This window comes from Stigmatopora argus, chromosome 22 (genome assembly GCF_051989625.1).
Source record: "Stigmatopora argus isolate UIUO_Sarg chromosome 22, RoL_Sarg_1.0, whole genome shotgun sequence".
NCBI lineage: Eukaryota > Metazoa > Chordata > Actinopteri > Syngnathiformes > Syngnathidae > Stigmatopora > Stigmatopora argus.
Genome location: NC_135408.1, coordinates 5590977 through 5611572, shown reverse-complemented (window position 1 = coordinate 5611572; position 20596 = coordinate 5590977). Strand labels below are relative to the sequence as shown.

General features: G+C 45.7%; 3 protein-coding genes across 6 annotated transcripts; all 3 read left to right on the top strand.

Annotated features, from left to right (window-relative positions):
- Positions 1-376: 376 nt before the first annotated feature.
- pcyox1l (prenylcysteine oxidase 1 like) lies at positions 377-3616 on the top strand. Its single transcript, XM_077593183.1, has 7 exons — positions 377-767; positions 1505-1711; positions 1771-1945; positions 2016-2227; positions 2317-2457; positions 2661-3066; positions 3186-3616. Exons 1-7 carry the CDS (start codon positions 644-646, stop codon positions 3439-3441), a joined length of 1521 nt encoding a protein of 506 aa, XP_077449309.1. The 5' UTR covers positions 377-643; the 3' UTR covers positions 3442-3616.
- Positions 3617-4781: 1165 nt separating this feature from the next.
- crebrf (creb3 regulatory factor) lies at positions 4782-12122 on the top strand. Of its 4 annotated transcripts, none has more exons than XM_077592957.1 (11): positions 4782-4950; positions 7692-7816; positions 7885-7924; positions 8030-8155; positions 8702-8877; positions 8954-9927; positions 10123-10320; positions 10389-10578; positions 10644-10717; positions 10796-10915; positions 11285-12122. In XM_077592957.1, the coding sequence occupies exons 4-11, from the start codon at positions 8045-8047 to the stop codon at positions 11401-11403; spliced, it is 1962 nt and encodes a 653-aa protein (XP_077449083.1). In that variant the 5' UTR covers positions 4782-4950; positions 7692-7816; positions 7885-7924; positions 8030-8044; the 3' UTR covers positions 11404-12122. The 4 variants fall into 4 exon arrangements, with proteins under 4 accessions (XP_077449083.1, XP_077449082.1, XP_077449080.1 ...); XM_077592956.1 differs by having other exon boundaries at positions 7885-7928; XM_077592954.1 differs by lacking the exon at positions 7885-7924.
- Positions 12123-16327: 4205 nt separating this feature from the next.
- Positions 16328-18959, top strand: cryba1b (crystallin, beta A1b). Its single transcript, XM_077592422.1, has 6 exons — positions 16328-16417; positions 16486-16531; positions 16774-16892; positions 17509-17650; positions 17718-17860; positions 18589-18959. Exons 2-6 carry the CDS (start codon positions 16493-16495, stop codon positions 18734-18736), a joined length of 591 nt encoding a protein of 196 aa, XP_077448548.1. The 5' UTR covers positions 16328-16417; positions 16486-16492; the 3' UTR covers positions 18737-18959.
- The last annotated feature ends 1637 nt before the right edge of the window (positions 18960-20596 follow it).

Genomic DNA, 20596 nt, shown 5'->3' with positions numbered 1-20596 from the left:
CAGTGTAATATAAAAAGAATTTACAAAACAGCTTGTCAAATTAAAATAGAAAAAGAATATCAAATGCCATTGTTGAAACTAAATCAAAATATTGCTGCAATAAAAGTAAACAAGTAAAAAAAAGTAAAGGCTGTAAGTAAGCAAATTGACTAGTTTCAAGACTGTGCGAATATGCAGAATTAGGATACATATTTTTTAAAATATACATTAAGTCGTTTTAAGTGAAAGTAAATGGCAAATAATACTATCCAGTTTGTTTTCCATATCTCCCTCCTCTAACACACCTGAATCAAATGATTAACTCATCAGCAAACTTTCCAGAAACTTGATACCAATCCTGTGATTTGATTCAGGTGTGTTGGTGGAGGGACAATGGAAAACAGACCGGATAGGGGCCCTCGAGGACCGGACTTAGTCACCCACCCCGGTAACTAGAGTAGTAATTTCATTGAAACGAGTGACGTAACCCCTGAATCTGATTGGGTCGCAGTTGGACACAATCCTGTCACGTGATATCCTTGTGTTAGGCTCCATCCGTTGCTCCTGTCTGTATCAGCTAGCTGGTAAATGTTAGCCGAGGAAGCAAACGTTCGTTGCTTTCTTTCCGATTTCGGCGTCTCGTCGTCGGCCAGAGGCAGCCAACATGCGTCGTCTGCCTTGGTCCACTGACGAAGACCCCTGCGGCGTCCTGAGGTACCTGCTAGGTGCCTTGGTCGCCCTCTCCTCGGCGGCCACCGCTCAGGATGGAGCTCCGCCCTCCAAAATAGGCAAGAACACAGATCTTACATTTATTGACAATGAATACGTACGTCATTATCTTTTGACCTCCTTTTGACAATAATAGACGCCCATTTGAATGGGTTCAATTGGATTGGACGGGGCAGCCAAATAATCGATGACTCAACTCATCTTTCATGATTCTACACAAATTCCTAAATGTTCACGTTTCGTTTCTATAGTTGAAAGTCATTTTCAAGCATTACACTTCAAACTGTGCAAGTAATTCACAGTCCTAAAGACCTGATCAAAATCTTAAAACCAGTTGAAAATTTGCTTGAATATGAATTTTGCACATATTGACCATAGGTAGGTTTTAAGTAGAGCTGTAATATGCAAAAGAAAGAAGGGGGAGTGAGTCAAAAGCATGTAATAATTAAAAAAAAAAAAAGAACTGAAATAGGTTATTTATCGCCTGATCAAAAGTTTCAGACCACAGGCTATATAATCCAAAATTGGCTCAAAATTCTCATTTTCTCTCAGGCATTCACACAATATAAGTTGTTTTTTTTAAAAACTTAATTGGATGGTCAAGCTGCATAAAAGCAAGGCCTCTTAGCATCCTAGCATTATGGAACAAAAACAATGAAAACTGTGAAATGATATAATAATGTGTGAATAATTTCACACATAAAATGCACTTGAAATTGGAAATCGCTCAAACAAACATAAGTAATCTTTAGGGTGACGTCGCTGTCGACCCGAATGATGTCAATATTTTTTTTAGCGGTGGTCGGGGCCGGCATCGGGGGCAGCGCGACGGCCCACTTCCTTCGCCAGCAATTTGGGCCCGAGGTGCAGCTGGATGTGTACGAGAAGGGCCAGGTGGGCGGGCGCTTGGCCACCGTCACCGTCAACAACAATCAGTACGAGGCGGGCGGCTCCGTCGTGCACGCGCTCAACATGCACATGCAAGACTTTGTCAAGCAGCTGGGTAAGCCACGCCCACGGACGCAAATCGCCACCCGATGACGCGCGCGCTCGTGCACGCAGGCCTGGCGTACCGGCGCGGCGTGTCGGGAAAAACGGCCGTGTTCGACGGCACCGAAGTGATCGCCGAGGAGAGCGACTGGTACCTGCTGGACCTTCTGCGTCTGTGGTGGCGCTACGGCACCAGTTTCATCCGCGTGCACATGTGGCTGGAGGAGGTCATGGAGAAGTTCATGAGGTCGGACACGCCTTCGCCGTACGTCAATGGGATGTCAACGTATCGGCCGTGGTATTCTGCGCATTTGTAGGATCTACAAGTACCAAGCTCACGGGTACGCATTCACTTCGGTGGAGGAACTCGTCGACTCGCTTGGCGGAAGCGGCTTCCTCAACATGACGCGCAGGCCGCTCTCCGATTCGCTGCTGGAGTTGGGCGTGTCCCAGCGCTTCATTGACGAGGTCATCGCCCCCATCATAAGGCTCAACTATGGCCAGAATGTCAGCATACCCGCCTTCGTAGGTGAGGACCAAGTCACCCTTGTACTAATGTATTTTCTATTATATTATACCTTTTACTTTTTTGAAGTTGAATTTTGGTGCTATTTGCAGGTGCCGTGTCGTTGGCGAGCGCCCACTCCAACTTGTGGGCAGTAGAAGGCGGCAACAAGCGGGTTTGCGAAGGACTGCTGAAGACGGCCAACGCTAACTTGGTGACGGCACACGTCACGGCTGTACGACCGTTACACACGGGTACGTCGGACACTTTTGCGCCAACGTTCTGTGCGCTCGGGTCTAATTCAATGTGAAATGTGCGTTATTTTTTAAAAGAAAAATAAGATGTAACGGGGCCTTGGTATGTTTTTTTTTTTCTTAGGTTGTATCGGTACAGTATCGGAACCCCCAAACATCGGTTACGTAAGACAAAATTGACTCCGTCTGGCTTTTCACCGCAGACGGCGCTCTTCGGTACCAGCTGCTCTTGGCCGGAGAGGACGAGGCGACCCCGGCCGCCGCCTACGATGCGGTGGTGCTGGCGGCGCCGTTGCAGGGCTCGAACGTCTCCTTCCCGGACTTCACGCCGGCGGTGGAGCCGGCGTCGGGCAGCTACCACGGCACGGTGGCCACCGTGGTGCACGGCTACCTCAACACCTCGCTTTTCGGCTTCCCCGACCCACGCCTCTTCCCGTACGCTGGCGTGCTGACGACCCAAGCGCCGGCGTTATTCTTCAACAGCGTGGCCAGCGTTTACCCCGTCAGCGTGTCGCCGGGCTTCCGGCGCAAACGGGCGCACGAGGCCGCCGTCTACAAAGTCTTCTCGCCCGAAGTGCTCACCAAAGAACAGCTCAAAATGCTCTTTAGGTGAGATGCCATCGCCGATTTTAGAGAATCTTGACGTGCGTTGGAAATGGTTGGACGTCCATCGCCGTTAACAAGTGGGAGCTTTATTGATCGTTGTGTCGCCCCCAAACCCCATGCAGGTCGTACTACTCAGTGCAGGTGACAAATTGGCAGGCGTACCCTCGCTATGGTAGCTCAGAAGAGGCGTCGCTTCCCCCGGTGGAACTACGGCCCCACCTGTACTACTTAAACGGCGTGGAGTGGGCGGGCAGCGCCATGGAGATGAGCGCCGTGGCGGCAAAGAACATCGCTCTGCTGGCGTTCCACCGCTGGAAGAACCAAAGCCACAAAGTGGACCACAAGGATCTCATGCACAGGATCAAAACAGAATTATGACAAACTGCTGGAAATCAAGGCGGAAAACCAAATAGTGTCACTGATGATCATTCTTCAGCTGGATGTTTTTTGGGGTGGGGGAATTTTGCTAGATCAAGTGTGAGCTCCTTTGTTGCTTCTTTGGGGATGGAATGTCATCATTCTTTTACTATGTAAAATAAATATATAAAACTGACTGAGGAGATCTGAGTCATGTGTTTTGCTCACATTTCTATTAGGGGTGGGAATAAAGTACATGAATCCTGATTTGATTAATTACAAAAGATTTAGCAGCAAAAAAAGAATTTTAATCAGATATTACTGATAAGTATTTTCCACCACCACCCTAAAACATTCATTATTCATTCATTCATTTCCCAAAATGCTTCAAATTAAGCCTATAATTAATTAGTTGTTTTTTTAGTTCGAGTTCCAGCCCTAATTTATAATTAAACACAGTATACCACATATATACTATAACTAATTAGCTGAAATAGATGTTCTTTCCATTTTAATTAGATTGAATGTTTATTACTGTCAATGGCAGACAAAGAGTTGATTTTTTAAAATCACATTTATGCTTATTTTCCTTCTTCAAAACCCCTCCCTCGTCCATACAAATCCTAGAGTTGCACTGTAATAGAAAGATAGACTTGTCCTGAGTCATGCCAAGTGGTCGCATTTGAGACAGGAAGTCCAAATATGGAAGACACCAGCAGTTTGCTGTTCGTTGCATCAGATAACATTCCTATTCTGGGATTTTGCAATCTACTATACATTGGAAGGATTGAAAGAAATAAGTTATAAAATCTAAATGAGCTGAACATCTTGAATATGGAATGGGAATTCTTATTAACAGCCTGTATGATGTGTTTTCCTACACTTTCAGTGCCATTGACGAAAATAGACGTCCAATTATGTTTCTCTTTTCATCCTCTTACTGTGAATTTAAATGAGTTTGCCATTAATAAACGTCCAATCCATTTGAACTGGAAGGGATGAACATTTGTTCATTCACTGATAGTCCCTCCTGATTAAATAGCAGATGTTTTGACATAATCTTTTCAAAATCAGCTGCGAATTAGGTTATTAATTTTAATTTCGGGTGCATTGAGTTTGATGGGAATGTTGCCCCTTGCAACATGGCCGCCCTGTGTGTATTTGTGTGTATTTGTGTGTGTTTGTGTGTGTGTGTGTATTTGTATGTGTGTTTCTGTGCGTTTTTGTGTGTGTGTTTTTGTGTGTTTGTGTGTGTGTGTTTGTGATCGTGTGTTCGTGTTTGTGTGTCTGTTATGTGTGTGCGTGTCTTGAGTTTCTCATGGGGCTCGCGAATCCGTCCACTCCCATTGGCTAAGCCGCGCACCACGTGCTCCGAAGTCACGCGCCTTCCAGGAAGCAACAAAACAAAACAAAAGCAGCGAGCAGCAAAAACTCGCCAAGGAAACGAAACAAACGAGCCGCTGACCCGAGTGCAGCAGCGTCAAAAGCGGACCGAATCTTTAAGCAGAACGCCAGCGGCTCCACCCGCAAGTGAGTGATGCGTATTTGTTTTTTTTGTAAGCTTTCTCTTTCTCCTCCGCCTCGGGGGCAAGCGAAGGCTCGCGCTTTGGTGATTTGGGATTATTCGCTCGGTGGTTAGCTTGACAGCTAAGCGCCTCTTGTTGTATTTGGGGCGGACGCAGGCCGAGTCGAACCCAGCTATGCCGTCCAGCTCCAAAACTGCAGATAATAACAACAACAAAAACAGAAATAAACACCTTTTCCTTATCCTGGTTGTGTGAGCGGGTGCAGCGCTTTTATTGGCACCCCGTCTGAGCGACAAACAATCACAAACAACTTTGATCATTGGAACGTAATTGAATCACTATTGTTAGCATTTAGCGCTGGTGCCCGTCTAATTCCTGGTGACGATGACTTTCAATAAATAATGCTTATGAAGGGGTTCGTTTGCTAATTTTCACATGTTGAACACACAAAACACAGGACGTTTTTCGCTCGTCTTGTCGATGGGATTCGACTGCTCGTTTGTTGCGTTGACTTCTGCTAGCAGGGTACACGCCCCCCAACACGCAAACACGCGCTGGAATTATCCTGTTTTCCCCATTTTTTGGGTAAAAAGCGCAACAAAAATAATAATCAAAATATATCTGAGTGTTTTTTGATGGACGCATGTCAAGTGGACTCGACGTAACGCGAGTGTGGGTGTTAATTAGACATATTTGGCGTGAGTAGCTAGCACTTAGCACACATAAGTCGGTCAGTAGTTGAGTTTGTTTTGGTGGTTGGGCGTTGTTGAATGTTTGTACGGTGGTCAGGGATGGAAAAAGTGGAACATGTTTGTTTGAAGGCCAGCGAGAACCACGCAGGCCCTCAACTTGTTTATCTTCAGCCTCAACCTATCTTGAGCGCGGGCTCGTTGTTATGTACGAGCGCCCCGTTGCGGACGGAGGTTTCGACCAATCGGCTGAGCGCGTAGGCGGGACGTGACCGGCCTTCGACCAATAGAACGACGGGTTTACGTGGGTGTTGGCGCCGTAAACTTAGCACTAGGTTGTGTTTTGCTTCCTTGAGGATGTGAGCACAGCATGTTCTATAAGAGGTTTTTGACATTTTGACACGTTTCAAGTGAATTACACTAAAATGACTGCCTTTTTCCTATGATGTCAAATATGCACATTTTAACGCTGACACATTAATGTCATTAGATTGTTATTATTGCTTTTTAAAACCCATGTTGGTCTTTATTTTCATTTGGATTCTTGTGTCGTTTATGGAAGCAAATGACCAATGTCGTATATTCAAGTGTTAAAATGAAGTTAAAACATTAAAATGTGAAAATTGAGCATTTTATTATAGATTTTGTGTAATTATGTGGTAGATTTTATTTAACCTGGCATGCCATATTGATTGTTCTATTGCTCCGCTACAAAGATATGACACATGAATATGGGATGAGGCCAATTGACTTGTTTTCATGGGAGGAAGCTTCAAAAATATAGAGCTGCTGATTGGACGGTGGCGCCTCTCATCACATTTTGTTACTAGGATCAATTTGGAATTTAACTCGGCATGAAAATAATAAATCTTTGCAGTACGTACATTCTTTCGAGTCAAGATTGGCCCATTTTGTAGTTTGGTTATGTGAAAGGTACCATTTATTTTTGCATATTTAAACCTGGATAAAGTGGGTAAAAATTCACTTAAGTGCCCGTCAACACTCATCGCCCTTAGACCCCGTACTAATTAGTTCCACCATTTTGGAACAGTGTATTTGATTTCAATCAGTGTTTTTGAGATGCACCACACTTTTTGCATTGAAAATTTTCAATTACAACATCTTATTTCGTCATAGTCATCACAATATAGTATGGTGAAAATGATCTTGATTGAAGGTGAATTTCACGTTTATCACGAAATCGATCACGTTACCAGAGGATGTGTTATTCCAACATTGTGCTGAGTCATATCGAGTGTGTACATAACATGGTCCAAGTAGTACACACCCTTTGTGTGTTTGAGTCGTGTGTTAGTACATTACACAACTGCTGTCAGGAGCAGCTGAAGATGCTACCGACGGTTCAGTTCCGGCTGCGTCCTGCCGTCTCACTCTTTGAACCAGTGATGAATAGTCAGCTTCCCGAGTCCACGCTAGACTGAGAGGGTGTGTTTCGCATAGACGAATGTTTGCTGCCGGCACGAAGAAAACAAAACAAAAAAAGCTCCACCGCTTCGGTTATCCGCGACGGGATGAGGATCAGTCAACAGCGAGTTCCAAACACGCTTGTTGGCCTAGTTGGACGCTCGCCAGTGTTTGGATCTGCTAGCATGACCGTGCCGCCGCTTCCCTTTTCTGCACTGCTGTGAAAACTTTGATTGTTGCCTGCTTCGGATTGATTTTTTTTTGGGAGGGTGGGGGTTGTTAACAATAAGGCAGTTTGGAGGTTTGAAATTTGAATGAGATTAAGTAGCAAGGGATTTGTTTTGTTTAGAAATTAGCTTGGTGTTGTACTTGCACGTTGTTAACGATTTTGATGCCATTGACAACAATACATATCAAATCTGTTTCAAGCATTGACTGATCATCTTTAGTGAGATTGAGTACCCATATGTCAATATGGATTGGATGACGAGTACCATCAATGACAGTCAATCGATATTATTACCATCAGATTTCCTTGAATTAGCAAACCAGGCTCTAGACAACATGTTTTAACAGGTTGCTGAATTTTTAACATTCTATGCTGGCTTTTCATTTGATTTTCTTTGATTAGATCAAGAACGAGAGTCACAACGACCAGTGCCCCGCCCTCGACAGCCCTCGCGCCTCTGGGACTGGACGCCGGGCCCAGAGGTTCCCCATCGCTGGTTCGCTAAGCTGTGCCTTGCGATGCCTCAGGTGGGATTTTGCCACACGCCGCCGTGTTAATCCATCCCTAACTCGGCAGAAGTTGCACTTGATTACAGAGGCGAGGAGCGCTTGTGTTGTTTACCAATTAACACGCAAGTAGGTGCGATGTCAGCGTTTCATCAAGAAGCCCTCTCACGGCTAGAATTGCTTACTACCACAACATGTAATTGGCTAGATGAGTAATGAAGGTCTTTGTTGCAGCCCAGCGTGAGTGGGATGGAACCTCCTTTTGGGGACGACTTTCAACACTTCTCCTTCGCCGACCAGGCGTTGACGAGCACCGAACTTCTCGCCAACACGTCAGACCCCGACTTCATGTATGAGCTGGTACGCGTATATTACTTTCACTGCCCTCTTGTGGCCACGGCTTGCATAGCAGAATGAGCAGCACCGCCACACGAAAAAAATCTGATTTTTCTATGTAATAATATGAGTATCACGTAAGATGACATTTGTCGTTTTAAAATGTTAAATGTCTCTGTTTTGTAAATAATGTGAGATATTTACATCATTATAATATGGAATATGTCATGTATAAAGTGCTTTATAGCATGGCATTTATTACTTTCAAATGTGAAATGTATCACATAACATTAAGTGGATTTTATTGCATTTATAATGAATGGTCATATTGTAGAATTTCTCCTGTTGTGAATTTAAATTACTATGAATCTGTTACGATTTTAATTTCAGTTATTTGACTTTGGTAGAGAATGACGCTACTCAGGAAACTCTATTACCATTTGTTGTTTTAAAGCATGTGGTAATTAATATATTTTCAAATGGGAAATTGATCACTCATTATGTAAAATTTGTGATGTAAAACTTGATCGCGTCTTGTGAAATGTAACAAACTGGCTCTTTCACCTGCAGGACAGAGACATGAGTCACCGACAGAGTCCGTACGGGGACGCCATGGTGGGCGTGGCCGACGGCGCCAAAGATTGCGAGGGGGAGCAGCAGCTGATGATGGCGCTCGGCGAGTGCGACGCGGCGCACGGCGCTCCGGCTTTTGAGCAGTGGGACTCGTACTGGGAGGACCTCACCAGGTGGGAGTGCCGAGGGGACTACAACCCCCCCGTGCTGAGCTTCACGCATTTTTGCCGTGCGTCTTTTTCCACACAGATATACACGTCTGACCAGCTGCGACATCTGGGGCACCAAGGAGGTGGACTTTCTGGGCTTGGACGACTTCTCCAGCCCTTACCAAGACGAGGAAGTGATCGGCCAGACGCCCACTCTTGCTCAGCTCAACAGCGAGGACTCTCAGCCCGTGTGCGAGGCCCTCTGCCCCCCCGCCGAATCCACGCAGACGGCCGCCCCCGACAAGAGGTCGCCGCTCTCCGGGTCTTCGTCCCGCCTCTCCAGGAACCTGGTGCCCGATTTCCCAGAGGGTTTCCGCAAGGCCACCCGGCCGGTCCCCTCCAGCACCGAGACCATGACCAAGACCCTAGCGCCCCCGCGCGCCACCTTGGACCACGCCCCCCAGGGCAAAGGCCAGGCGGGAGTGTCCAAGACGGGCGCTCTGTTGGCCAACTTCGATTTTGTCCGCAAAGCTAAAGTGCGCCTGAGCGCTCGCAAAGCTCAAGCCGAGGCCCCCCCGCCGACCTACCTTGAGAGGGCGGAACCCCCACCGGCCCCCAAGCGACACAACGCGGCGTCCACGTCGACCGACGCCGCCCCGCCATCGCCCGGCGCCGCGGGGAAGCCTACCGCCGCGCCCGGGCCGGAAGATACCGGCCCCGCCACGGAGCGCGGCGTACCCGGGGGGCCGGAGGTCGGCGTCGTCCTGGTGGTGGAAGAGGAGAAGAGTAAAGAAGAACACAACTACTCCTTATTTCTGACGCAAAGCCGCTTGGCCAGGAGGAGCCTTTCGCTTCCGGATGAGGACGAGGATGAAGAAGAGGAGGAAGAGGAAGAAGAAGAAGAGGAGGAGGACGACGACGAGGGCGACGGGCTGGAGTTGGACGACGAAGACCACGACGAAGGCTTCGGGAGTGAGCACGAGCTGTCTGACAACGAGGAAGAGGATGAGGACGAAGATGAGGACTACGAGGCCGACAAGGACGACGACATGAGCGATGCCTTCTCAGAGCCTGGTATGTGCACAGACATTTTTCCATTTGAATTGACAGCCTATTCAAATTTATTATTATTTTAGTGCATCCCTACTAAAGTTATAGAGCTAAAGGGCCATTAAAAATCATCCTTAAGTACAGGTACCACTGTATATGACTGCACTGGATATTCGCCCTTAATAAAAAAGGTCCTCTTTATGTTCTTTGGACCCTCAGGCTGCGACGTGTCCCTCCTGGAAGACGTGAAGGGTTTGACGGCGGGCGTGTCGAGCCGCAAGCGAGGCAAGCGTCGCTACTTCTGGGAGTACAGCGAGCAGCTGACGCCGTCCAAGCAGGAACGCATGCTTAAACCTTCCGAGTGGGACCGCCACACTCTGCCCAGCAACTTGTACCAGAGGAAAGGGCCGCTGCACGGTAAAGCCTCCTCTCGCAACACTATCACCGTCAGTGCGGTCGTGGACGCTTTCCTCTGCCGCTCGTAGGAAAGTATGCGCTGAAAAAGTCCCGGCGAACGGACGTGGAGGACTTGACCCCCAACCCCAGGAAGCTCCTGCAGATCGGCACCGAGCTGCGAAAACTCAACAAGGTGATCGGCGACCTGACGCCCGTCAGCGAGCTGCCGCTCACCGCCAGGCCGTGGTCGCGCAAGGAAAAGAACAAGCTGGCGTCCAGGTAACGCCATTAAAAAATCCGGCCACCCCCCCGAGGCCGCCGAGGTCACGTGACGCTGTTCGCAGGGCCTGTCGTCTGAAGAAGAAGGCGCAGTATGAAGCCAACAAGGTAAAACTGTGGGGACTCAGCACGGAGTACGGTACGTTTGTGCAACGGCGCGCCCGTTCGCCAAAAACGCGGCGCCAGAAGCCGACTTGACGACGGCGTCTTCCCGTAGATCGCCTGTTGTTCGTCATCAATGCCATCAAGGAGGAGATCGTCAGCCGAGCGGAGGACTCGTCCCCTCGTGAGAGCAATATGAGCGACACGTTGGAGAGGATGATTCAAGATAAGCTTGGTGAGCTCCGACCTCAAAGTGACACCACGTCTGGCAGTCAGTAATTACGGCAGGGTTCACCAATTCCGGTCTTTGGGGGTCCCTATCCGGTCCGTTTTCCACGTCTACCTCCTTCAACGCATCCGAATGAAATAATCGGGATCGTTATCAGGCTTCTGGGCAGCTTGCTGATGACTTGATCGTTTTATTCCGGTGTGTTGGAGGCGGCAGACATGGAAAACAGACTGAGTTAGGTACCCCTAAGGACCGGATTTATTGACCCCGGTCCTCTTATATCGGCTTGAGCCATATCTTGTTATTCCCCGAGTCGAGGCATCATTTGATTCACTCCCGGCTTTATCACCGATTGACTTTCTGTTTGTTCCCCAGTGTCGCCCCCCGTCGCCGGGCAGACTTCGGACTTCGTCAACAAGATCTTGGAGAACACGGGATGCGGCGACCCCACCGGTGGACTGGTGGGGTTGCGAGTGCCCACCTCCAAAATGTAGACGGGCGCGGCCCAAGCGTTCCCGCCCTGCTGTTCCCCGTATAACCACGCCCCCTTTTTGCATGCCCCTCCCACCCGGCGTCCATGCACACGTGTCGTCACGCGCCCCGGCTTCCCGCCCCGCCCCGACGACCGGAAAGGCGTAGTTTGGTGCTAGTTCTTCACGGGTGGGGCAGACGGGCGCGAGACCGCCAGGAGGAAGTGAAAAAGGAAGATGGCTCCGCCCCCGCCCCTTCTTGTACAGTAGACGTGAGTGGGTTCATGCTAGTGTTTCGAGTGATTCGATTCTATTCATTGTGCCTTGTGTGTGCGTGTGCGTGCAGGTGTGATGGCGGGAGAAGTTTACGTGCGTGCGTGGAAAAGAAACGTCGCGACGTGTTCCAAGATCTCGTGAATGTGCGTCAATTCGAGAGCTCTGCTTGCGCGATGCCACAGAGTCACTGTATGTATGCGTGGGTGGGTGGGTGGTTGTGTGTGCGCGCGCTCGTTCGTGGGAGGCCTCCGCAAAAGGTGACCGTCGTCGTCGCTTGTCGCTACTCTCCAGGTGGGCGAGGCCGAGAGCTATTTTTTTCGTTACAAAGGAATATTTGCACACTATTAATCTATTTTCATTGATTGTTTTGTACCAAAGACACATGCAACAAAATGGCGAGCCAGCCAGGCAACGTAAGGTTTTGCACAGCTTACATGATGCCGTATTGAATGTAGACATGGGGAGAGGGGGGGGTTGTTGGGTATTATGTGGGTGGGTGGGGTGGGGATGGGGGAGGGCAATGGAACTGTGAAGCTATGTTGGGTCCACTAATGGAACATTTCTTTTCAGGCCGCATTACACGCTAACTCTGCCAAGTGCGCTAACTAGATAAGCTAGTTATTTATTTGGTGATTGCACAAGAACCAAAATGCCCTGTCCCATGTTTTGGCCTTTTTATTTGTTTTTTATTTTTGAGGGGGAGGGGGCGGCACCTTCCAATGTGTAAAGCTGGACACACACGGCGATAAAAACACACAAAGGAAAGTTTTAAAGTGAATGATTATGTTGCAGCGCCAATGACGATGATAGAGGAGGTTTCCCCAATTCTAACACGGGGTTTAGTAGCATTTTGAACTCTTGGCGTCGTGTACGTCCAGCTTTCACGTCCCCTCGCGATGGGGGGGGGGAGACCTGAAATAATTGTCGTACTATTTTTGTACTTAAGCTGCCAGCTGGCTCTCCGGCAATGAAGGTTTTAAAAGAAGTGAGCGGCAGGAAACGCTTACATTCCCAGGGAAGTAGAAGCATTGAGTTGACATTCAAGAGTTTCAGAATGTTCTTGCATGGTGAGATTGACTAGCAGCTTGCTCTACACGTGCAGACGTATATGTATTCAATGTAGAAATCTTTTATATTTTTACCGACGTGGTTCCGTTTGAAGAAGGGAGAACTTGGTGCTCTTTGGGAATGATAATCCGAGAATTTGATTTGACTCGCTTTCCTCTCCTCTCCCGTCCTGTTCCATTTTTGTAAATAGTCACAAAGATAAGTGTGCTTGATATCTACAATATAGAAGAGTAAATATATATATATATATACATATATAGATAACTATATATATATATCCATAAAGTATATGTCGAGAATATTATATATGTTTAACGCAATTGCACTTTGTCCAAAAAAAGAAATTGAAAGAAAAAAAAAAGAAACAAAGAAAAAGCAAAGCATTTTTCTTCCATTTGCTGCTAAAAAAAAAAGGCCTCGTGTGAATGCTGCAAGTGTACTTGATAGGCCGCTCCTCGTGGTTCCGTCAGTCACCGTGGTCTTTGACCTACGATTAGGGCTGCGATCTGGCCAAGTGGTTTTGCGCTCCGCGACCCGGTTCAGCGACCGTCGATGACCCGGACCGGTGCGCTTTACGACCTGGTCCGCGACGGTCAGCTCGCCCGGTTGCGGTCTCGAACCTCGGCGGAGGAGTCGGTCCGTGACCCGCTCCACGGTGACCCCGAATAGGTGCAGTCTTAAGATCCGATCGGCGATACGGTCTACGATCGGGTCCAGGGAGGCCGTGGCGGTGATCCATTTGCCTTGAGATGAGGTTTCCTATGGAAAAAAGTGATTGTGCTTTGACTTTCTTCAGGGTGATGTACAGCTTAGAGAGCTATATTGTTAGCGTTTGTAAACTGATTTCTACTTGTGACTTCACGAGGGGGTGGGGCTTAGAAGTTCTATATCACTGTACTGTATATGGCACGCCAACAACCGAGACTCAAATCTGGACTTTTAATGGCCTTTCTCTCAAACAACTTCACACGCTCGGCAACAAAATCCACTCGAAAACGGTCAACGTTCACTCCAAACCGACTGAAGTAGCAAAACTTTGCCAGTTCTGTGGAAGGGTCAAACGCCGGCTGATTGGCTGTCAAGTGTGTGCGTGCGTCCGTCCGTGTGTGCGTGTGTGTGTGTGTGTTTGCGTTGGGATACGACGGGAACTCTGTGGCATTTTTTCCAGTTACGGAAAAGAAAGGAGAGAGAATTCCCGCCAGTAAATGTTGTTCTCTTCTTCTTTGGAGGTGTTTCCGTGTGCTACTCTTGTCAAATAATAAACGTGGATGCTGAAGCTCTTCTTCAGCCAATCAGGGTCCTTTACCTCCTTATGTGTGTGTGTGTGTGTGCGTGTGTGTGACCAAGTGGGCGTGGTCAGTGTCAGTCAAAACATCGTGTTGCAATGCTTTCAAGGCCAAGGCCGCTTTTGTTTTTGCTAATCTTCCAGGTTAGCTCAGATCTGCCGCCTAGTGGAGGGATGTCCAATGTTCAAGGTTCTAACATGTTTTTAACCACAAATACCGATAAACTGTCCAAATAAAGATACCCGACTCAGTTTAACAATTTTCCATGGTTGCTAGATGCCAACAGATGGCAGCCATTTTATGGCCTCCACCCGAGCACAAAAACAGCTCATTTGTCACTCAAATTTTCATATCAGAAAGTATATTTTTCTGGACATCCCTGCATTTTATTTATTTTTTCTTCATTTTTCAACTTTGCCAGTTGTCAAAATGTATTCTTTTCATTATTATTTTTACCAAACTACTTTGGTAACCAGACGCTACGACCACCACGACAAGGCGGCGCCCCCCCCCCTGGGAGAATACGCCGCCTGTATGCGCCGCGTCTGTGCCTTAATGTCAACACAGCGATTTCAAAAAAATTGAAACAAATTGAAGTTGTTTTATGAATTGGAGATGGAACAAAAAAATGAAAAAAAAAATTAATTGCATATATCCATTGCCCATCCTACCCAAAATTGATTAACCCAATGGCTGCCATTAAATGTAATACTAGACATCCAATCCATTTTGACTGAAAGCCAGTTAAGGAACTTTCATTCATTTGCATTATAATTGTTTTTTTTACTAACTACCACAGCACACACTGTAAATATATACATTGTATAACCTCATTTAGCAGTTCTAATTGGGAGATGAGCTAATGGGTAACATTTTAATATTTAATTCAGTTGGGTAAAATAAAGGCAAATGGAAGATGTTAACACCAAACAATTTTGATTTGAAATCTCGATTCAAGATAAATTGACAAAACATGAAAGAAAATGAAATTTTCCATGTGATTTTTATTCATAAAATGCAAACAATGTCATGTGCCCAGAATCCAATTTGAAATGTGATTGACAGGTGATGAAATCAAAAAGATTTAGTGACATGTAATCCAAGGAATAACATCATTCATATCCCTAAAATTACAATTAATGTACAAGAAGAAAATTGGAAGAAATAAACATGTTTGGAACCCTGCTAACTACCACAACACATAGTCTGCCAAAACCACACTTGTCGAATGCCGCCGCCTTCGTGGTGGTCGCGCTGGCGCCAAATTTTTGCCACAAAAAACAGAAAAAACAAAACAAAAATGACACCAGCTAGTTCTTAGCCCAAGTGTACGTCCGCTCGCTCTTTACATCTCGACGTTTATGTTTTGTAGTAAATGTCGTGCTGGCTTTTTCAACTCTTTGTTTAGCGAAACGCATGCTTATGTAACAGATGTTTTGATTTTTCTTTTTTAGGGGGGTTCTACATTGGTCATTATTTGTAATGCTTGTACTGTAACAACTACAAATGCGTGTCGTAGTTTTTCTTGCACTTTTTACACCATCTCGTCGGAGCTGGCCGTGCCTCTTTAATTTCATCATATTGTGTGTTTGTGTTGTATCAGCCTGCCATTGGTACATGCGCAAACTCAATTTTTGCTTGTAAACACATTGCTCTTTGTTTTCAATAGAGGAGTAATAAATAGCATTCGCACCCACCTGTGTCAGCATCTGTGTATGTTCAGCAAATTCAAATTTAACAAAAGATTTAATTTAACAAGTTCTCAGTGTAATTTTTGTTTAATTATTCCTAAAAAATGCATCATAATTTACAGTATGTGAATGTTGAGAAAATGTTGGAATCAAAGATAAACATAACACTAAAATTACTAACTAACTAAAATGTCCTTTATAAATTCTCCTATATTTATTTATTTCCAACTTTGTCCAAATGTGTGGGAACCTACCTACACACACACACACACACACATTAACATTACATGAACTGTATGTATATAAATGTACAATAATCGCATGTGTCATTAGTAATGTGGATGTGGGGGTCTCGGGGGGTCACCACCCCTAGGCCTGCTGAGTCTGCGTATCCCATTGTCCGACGTGAGAGGCGCACGTGTCAGCAAAAACGCAGACAAAAAAAGGTCAAATAAGACAAGCCATTGGCCGACGTTGACGGCGATGGACGTCCAATGCATTTGAATGGAGAGATTCCATCGCCGTCAACGCCGTCGACGGCGGCCGGCCCATCCTGTTGAAAGGAATGCCATGAAGTGAGCGTGTCACAACAATAGTGTGAAGTCTAAAGCAAAATGCTGACACGAGGTCGAACCCTACCGGGCCCCCGAGCGCCAGGTATATAATCCCCCAGCGGCCCCGCCAGTGAAACCCTGCGACACTCGAATCGGCACTTTGGTGGGTACGGCGACACTTTCCTCACGCGTGCGCGACTTGTCATTGACGCGCTTTGTCATGCTCTCTAGGAACAAGATGGCTACGACCAATCCCTCGCCCACAGGCCCATGGAAGGTGAGTGAGCGACATGCTATCACTGGCATGCTTTTTTTGTTTTCACTTCCATTTTATGGTACTTACTTAAGCATTTAATTCTTTATGTACAGTATGAATGCGCTACAAAGTGCCCGTCAAGCAAAACAACTTTGCGGGCCACTCACTTAGGGCCAAATATAGCATTATTGCTATGACAGTAACCACCAAACCCTGAGATTCTTCTGCATTCAGGTGCTAATGTGTGTTTTGTGTGTGTACAGATCACTGTGTACGACCAGGAGCACTTCCAGGGCAAGCGCGTGGAGTTCACGGCTAGCTGCCAGAACATCGTGGAATGCAGCCTGGACAACATCCGATCCCTTAAAGTGGAGTGTGGCGCGTACGTATACCCCCAAAAGCAAAAAACTCAAAACTAAAACTACAAAAAAACTACAAAAAAACACCCTGATTGTGTATCCGACTCAGGTAGTGAATATTTACTTTTTTTTTTTACAAAGTCAGTCATGAAATGGTAACCAAAAATGTTATTTTATTGTGTTTTATAAATGGAGTAACAGTAATTATCAATAAAAGAACATATTTTTCGGTCAAAATTTTTAAAATGTTCATAATGATTTAAAGTGAAATCAAGTATACATTTGAAAAGAATTTATGCCATCATTTGGCCTAAAATACTGTTGCAGTAAAATTTTGTTTTTGGAATGTTAGCATATCACAAACCTTGATTATTCCACAGGCAGGCATGTTGTAAATTTTATTATACTATTAACAGTAACGAGATGCAATTTCAATATGAAAAAAGCTGTAAAATTTAGCTCGTTCCCCCAATTCAAAAAACAGGGTGAAAAACAGCCACCAGTGTTTTAATGCAAATTGAACGTAGTCTTTTGTTGACAGTGAAGGACTAAAATTTCAAACATCCAATATCATGTCAAAATTTGATTGATATATTTTTGGGAGAAGACACATTTTTGGCTACATTTTTTTGCATTTAGCTGGGTAGGCTACGAACACTCGAGCTTCTGCGGCCAGCAGTTTGTCCTGGAGAAAGGCGACTACCCTCGCGTGGAGGCCTACAGCGGCAGCAGCTCCAACCGCATCGACAGGATGATCTCCTTCAGGCCCATCTGCTGCGCCGTAAGCCCCCCGAGACTCGCCGATGAGTGGCGGGCGGCATTATGTTCATCTTCTTGTTGTTCTTTAGAACAACAAGGAAGCTCGCATGACCATCTACGAGATGGAGAACATGACGGGGCGCCAGTTTGAGCTGTCCGACGACTACCCCTCCCTGCAGGCCATGGGGTGGTTGAACAACCAGGTCGGATCCATCCACATCCAGAGTGGAGCGTAAGTCATTTAAAATATATTATATATATATATATATATATATATATATATATATATATATATATGTATATATATATATATATATATATATATAGTTTATTATTATTATTTATATATAAAAATAATAATAATAATAAATTTAAAAAAAAAATAACAAAATTAAAAATATATAATATATATATATAAATAAATAAATCAGGAAAACTGATTGAGTAAAACGGCAGCCATAGTTCTGAGATCGAGATTTCGATCCCAGGTCCGGACCTTCCATTGGGGAATTTGCATGTTCTCCCTGGGCTTACGTGGGTTTTTTTATGGCTGCTCAGGTTTCCTCCCACATTCCAAAAACACGCACGGTAGGCTGATTGGACACTCTAAATTGCCCCTAGCTATGAGTGTGAGTGTGAATGGTTGTCCTTTGTCTCCTCTGATTAGCTGACCACCGATTCAGGGTGTCCCCCCCGCCTCTGGCCTAAAGTCAGCTGGGATAGGCTCCAGCACCCCCGCGACCCTAGTGAGAATAAGAAAATGAATGAATGAGTATTAGAATATCTTGGTTAGCCCTCATTTCCACTCAACTGGAGCCTATACATTAAGAAGGGGGGCCCGTTTGGATAAAATAGCCCTAGCAGCAACACACAACTTTGTTCCGCCACTGCAATCACATATCAGTGACGGTGAGGGATGTCAATGGCGGCCAGTTAGTCAAAGTGATTTTCCCGCGCCAGATTCGTGTGCTACCAGTTTCCCGGCTACCGAGGGCAGCAGTACATCATGGAGTCGGACTGCCGGGGAGGGGAGTACAAGACCTACCGGGAGTTCGGCTCCCACGCTCAGACCCCCCAGATCCAATCCATCAGGAGGATCCAGCACTGAAGTCCTCTTTCTTCTCTAGTCCTTCTCCCACCTCCGGTCCAGGACGGACTGGGGCTTCTTGGCCGTCGTCTGCGGCGCTTTTGTGTTCTGGCACGATCCCAGTCGTAAAAAGACAGGTGCCAACTTGTTATGGCTTTGTCATCAGTTTCTATTCAGCACATTTGAATAAAAAGAACAAAGATGTCCAAACGCGACGTCCACCGCACGTTTGGCGACCAGTCTAGAGTGGAGTTTGTCTTTTGCCTCAAGTCAGGGTGATTACCATATTTACTCGCATATAAGCCAGACCCTTAAAATTGTTGAATTTTACAATTTATTGCGCCCGATTCACCATTTTCACCTCAATATTCATGGTTTTAATAGGGAGTAAAAATCTCTTACTTTGAAGGGAAAATCTTAGGGAAAATCATCACACGTGGTATTTCGGAGATACTCTATGAATCAAAAGCACATTATTAGGGTCAATATAAGGAATTAATTCATCCAGTAATGCTTGTTTTCTTACTGCAAAACAGAAAATAACCAACAAATTGTAAATATTACTTTGGATTAGCAAATTTTATGCGCATTTAAGCCGTACCCTTGATTCAGTCATCATTTTTTTGTTATAAATACGGCTTATATGCGAGAAAAAACGTTTAAAAAAACGACAACACAAAGAATGGATCAAAGTAGCTGTGCTGCTCCGATCAGAATCTTTTTGGAGTTTGAAAACCATTCAAGTTCGGCCAGGATCTCAATCATGAAATCACCGAGGCCTATTTAGTATTCACACATACATATACTAGTCTTTATCATAGCTTAGCGTCTTTCCATTGGAGAGAAAGGAACATTTCACACGCCTTGTTTGCCATCAACAGTAGAGGATTCGGGCCCTTTAAAGTTTGCGCCTGTAATAGGAAGCGCCCCCCACCCCCCACACCTCATCTCTGGGGGTCCGCTTTCCTCTAAGTGCCTCGTCCAGTAAATGAAACCACAGAACGGCGCTCGCAAGAGTGTTTACACGCGGCCTGCCCGATCGTTGTCATTGACAATTTTGAGTTCCCTAACTCTGCCGCGGCGATTCGTCGCCACGCCGACCGGCGGCGGCTGTGATGAAGAGGAGGATGAGGAGAAAGAGGCGGCGTAAATAAGAGATGCTGAGGGTTAAGCAGCGCTAATTGCTTTAATGGCCTTTAATGCAGGAAGTCGGCGATGGAGGAGGAATCATCACTTTGTTCACTCTAGGGGAAGCATCGGTGGGATTTGGGGGGGGATTTTTGGTGGCTTTCGTGCAATCTCTAATGACACTTTGAATTTCCACGCTCCTAACTCATTGTTTTTATCATCTACAATTAAGACCGGGATTTTTTTACTGGTGCACTTTTAGCGACACTTGTTGTGTTGGTTAAGACAATGATCAAACATTAGTATATTTTACTGCAGTTTAGTCTAAAAACAACCCAATTCATTGGCCACATGTTATTTGTCAAAGGTAGAAATATTCGGATTTAAACAACAGAATGTATGAAAAAGTCTTTCAATGAAACGATGAAGTATTTTGGGAAAAATGGCCACCAATGCAATGAAAGTTCACGTATGAAGAAGCCTACACATTTTTGGGGTTATTTTACAAAGGAAAGGGATCTAATCAATAAAACTTGTCAATTTACACCTTTTTCTTGTATTTTATACTTTTTTCATCATTTCAAATTGTGTACCCCTGGATTTATTTTTATGCATGTTTTTTTTTGGGTAAAAAACGATCTCTTTTCAGCCATTTTGGCTCTAATCCAGATTGTCGCGGCCACTGGTATCAGACGAAAAAGTCGTCGTTAACCGCTAATATTGTCAAGCTTTAAGCATGATATGCCCACGCGA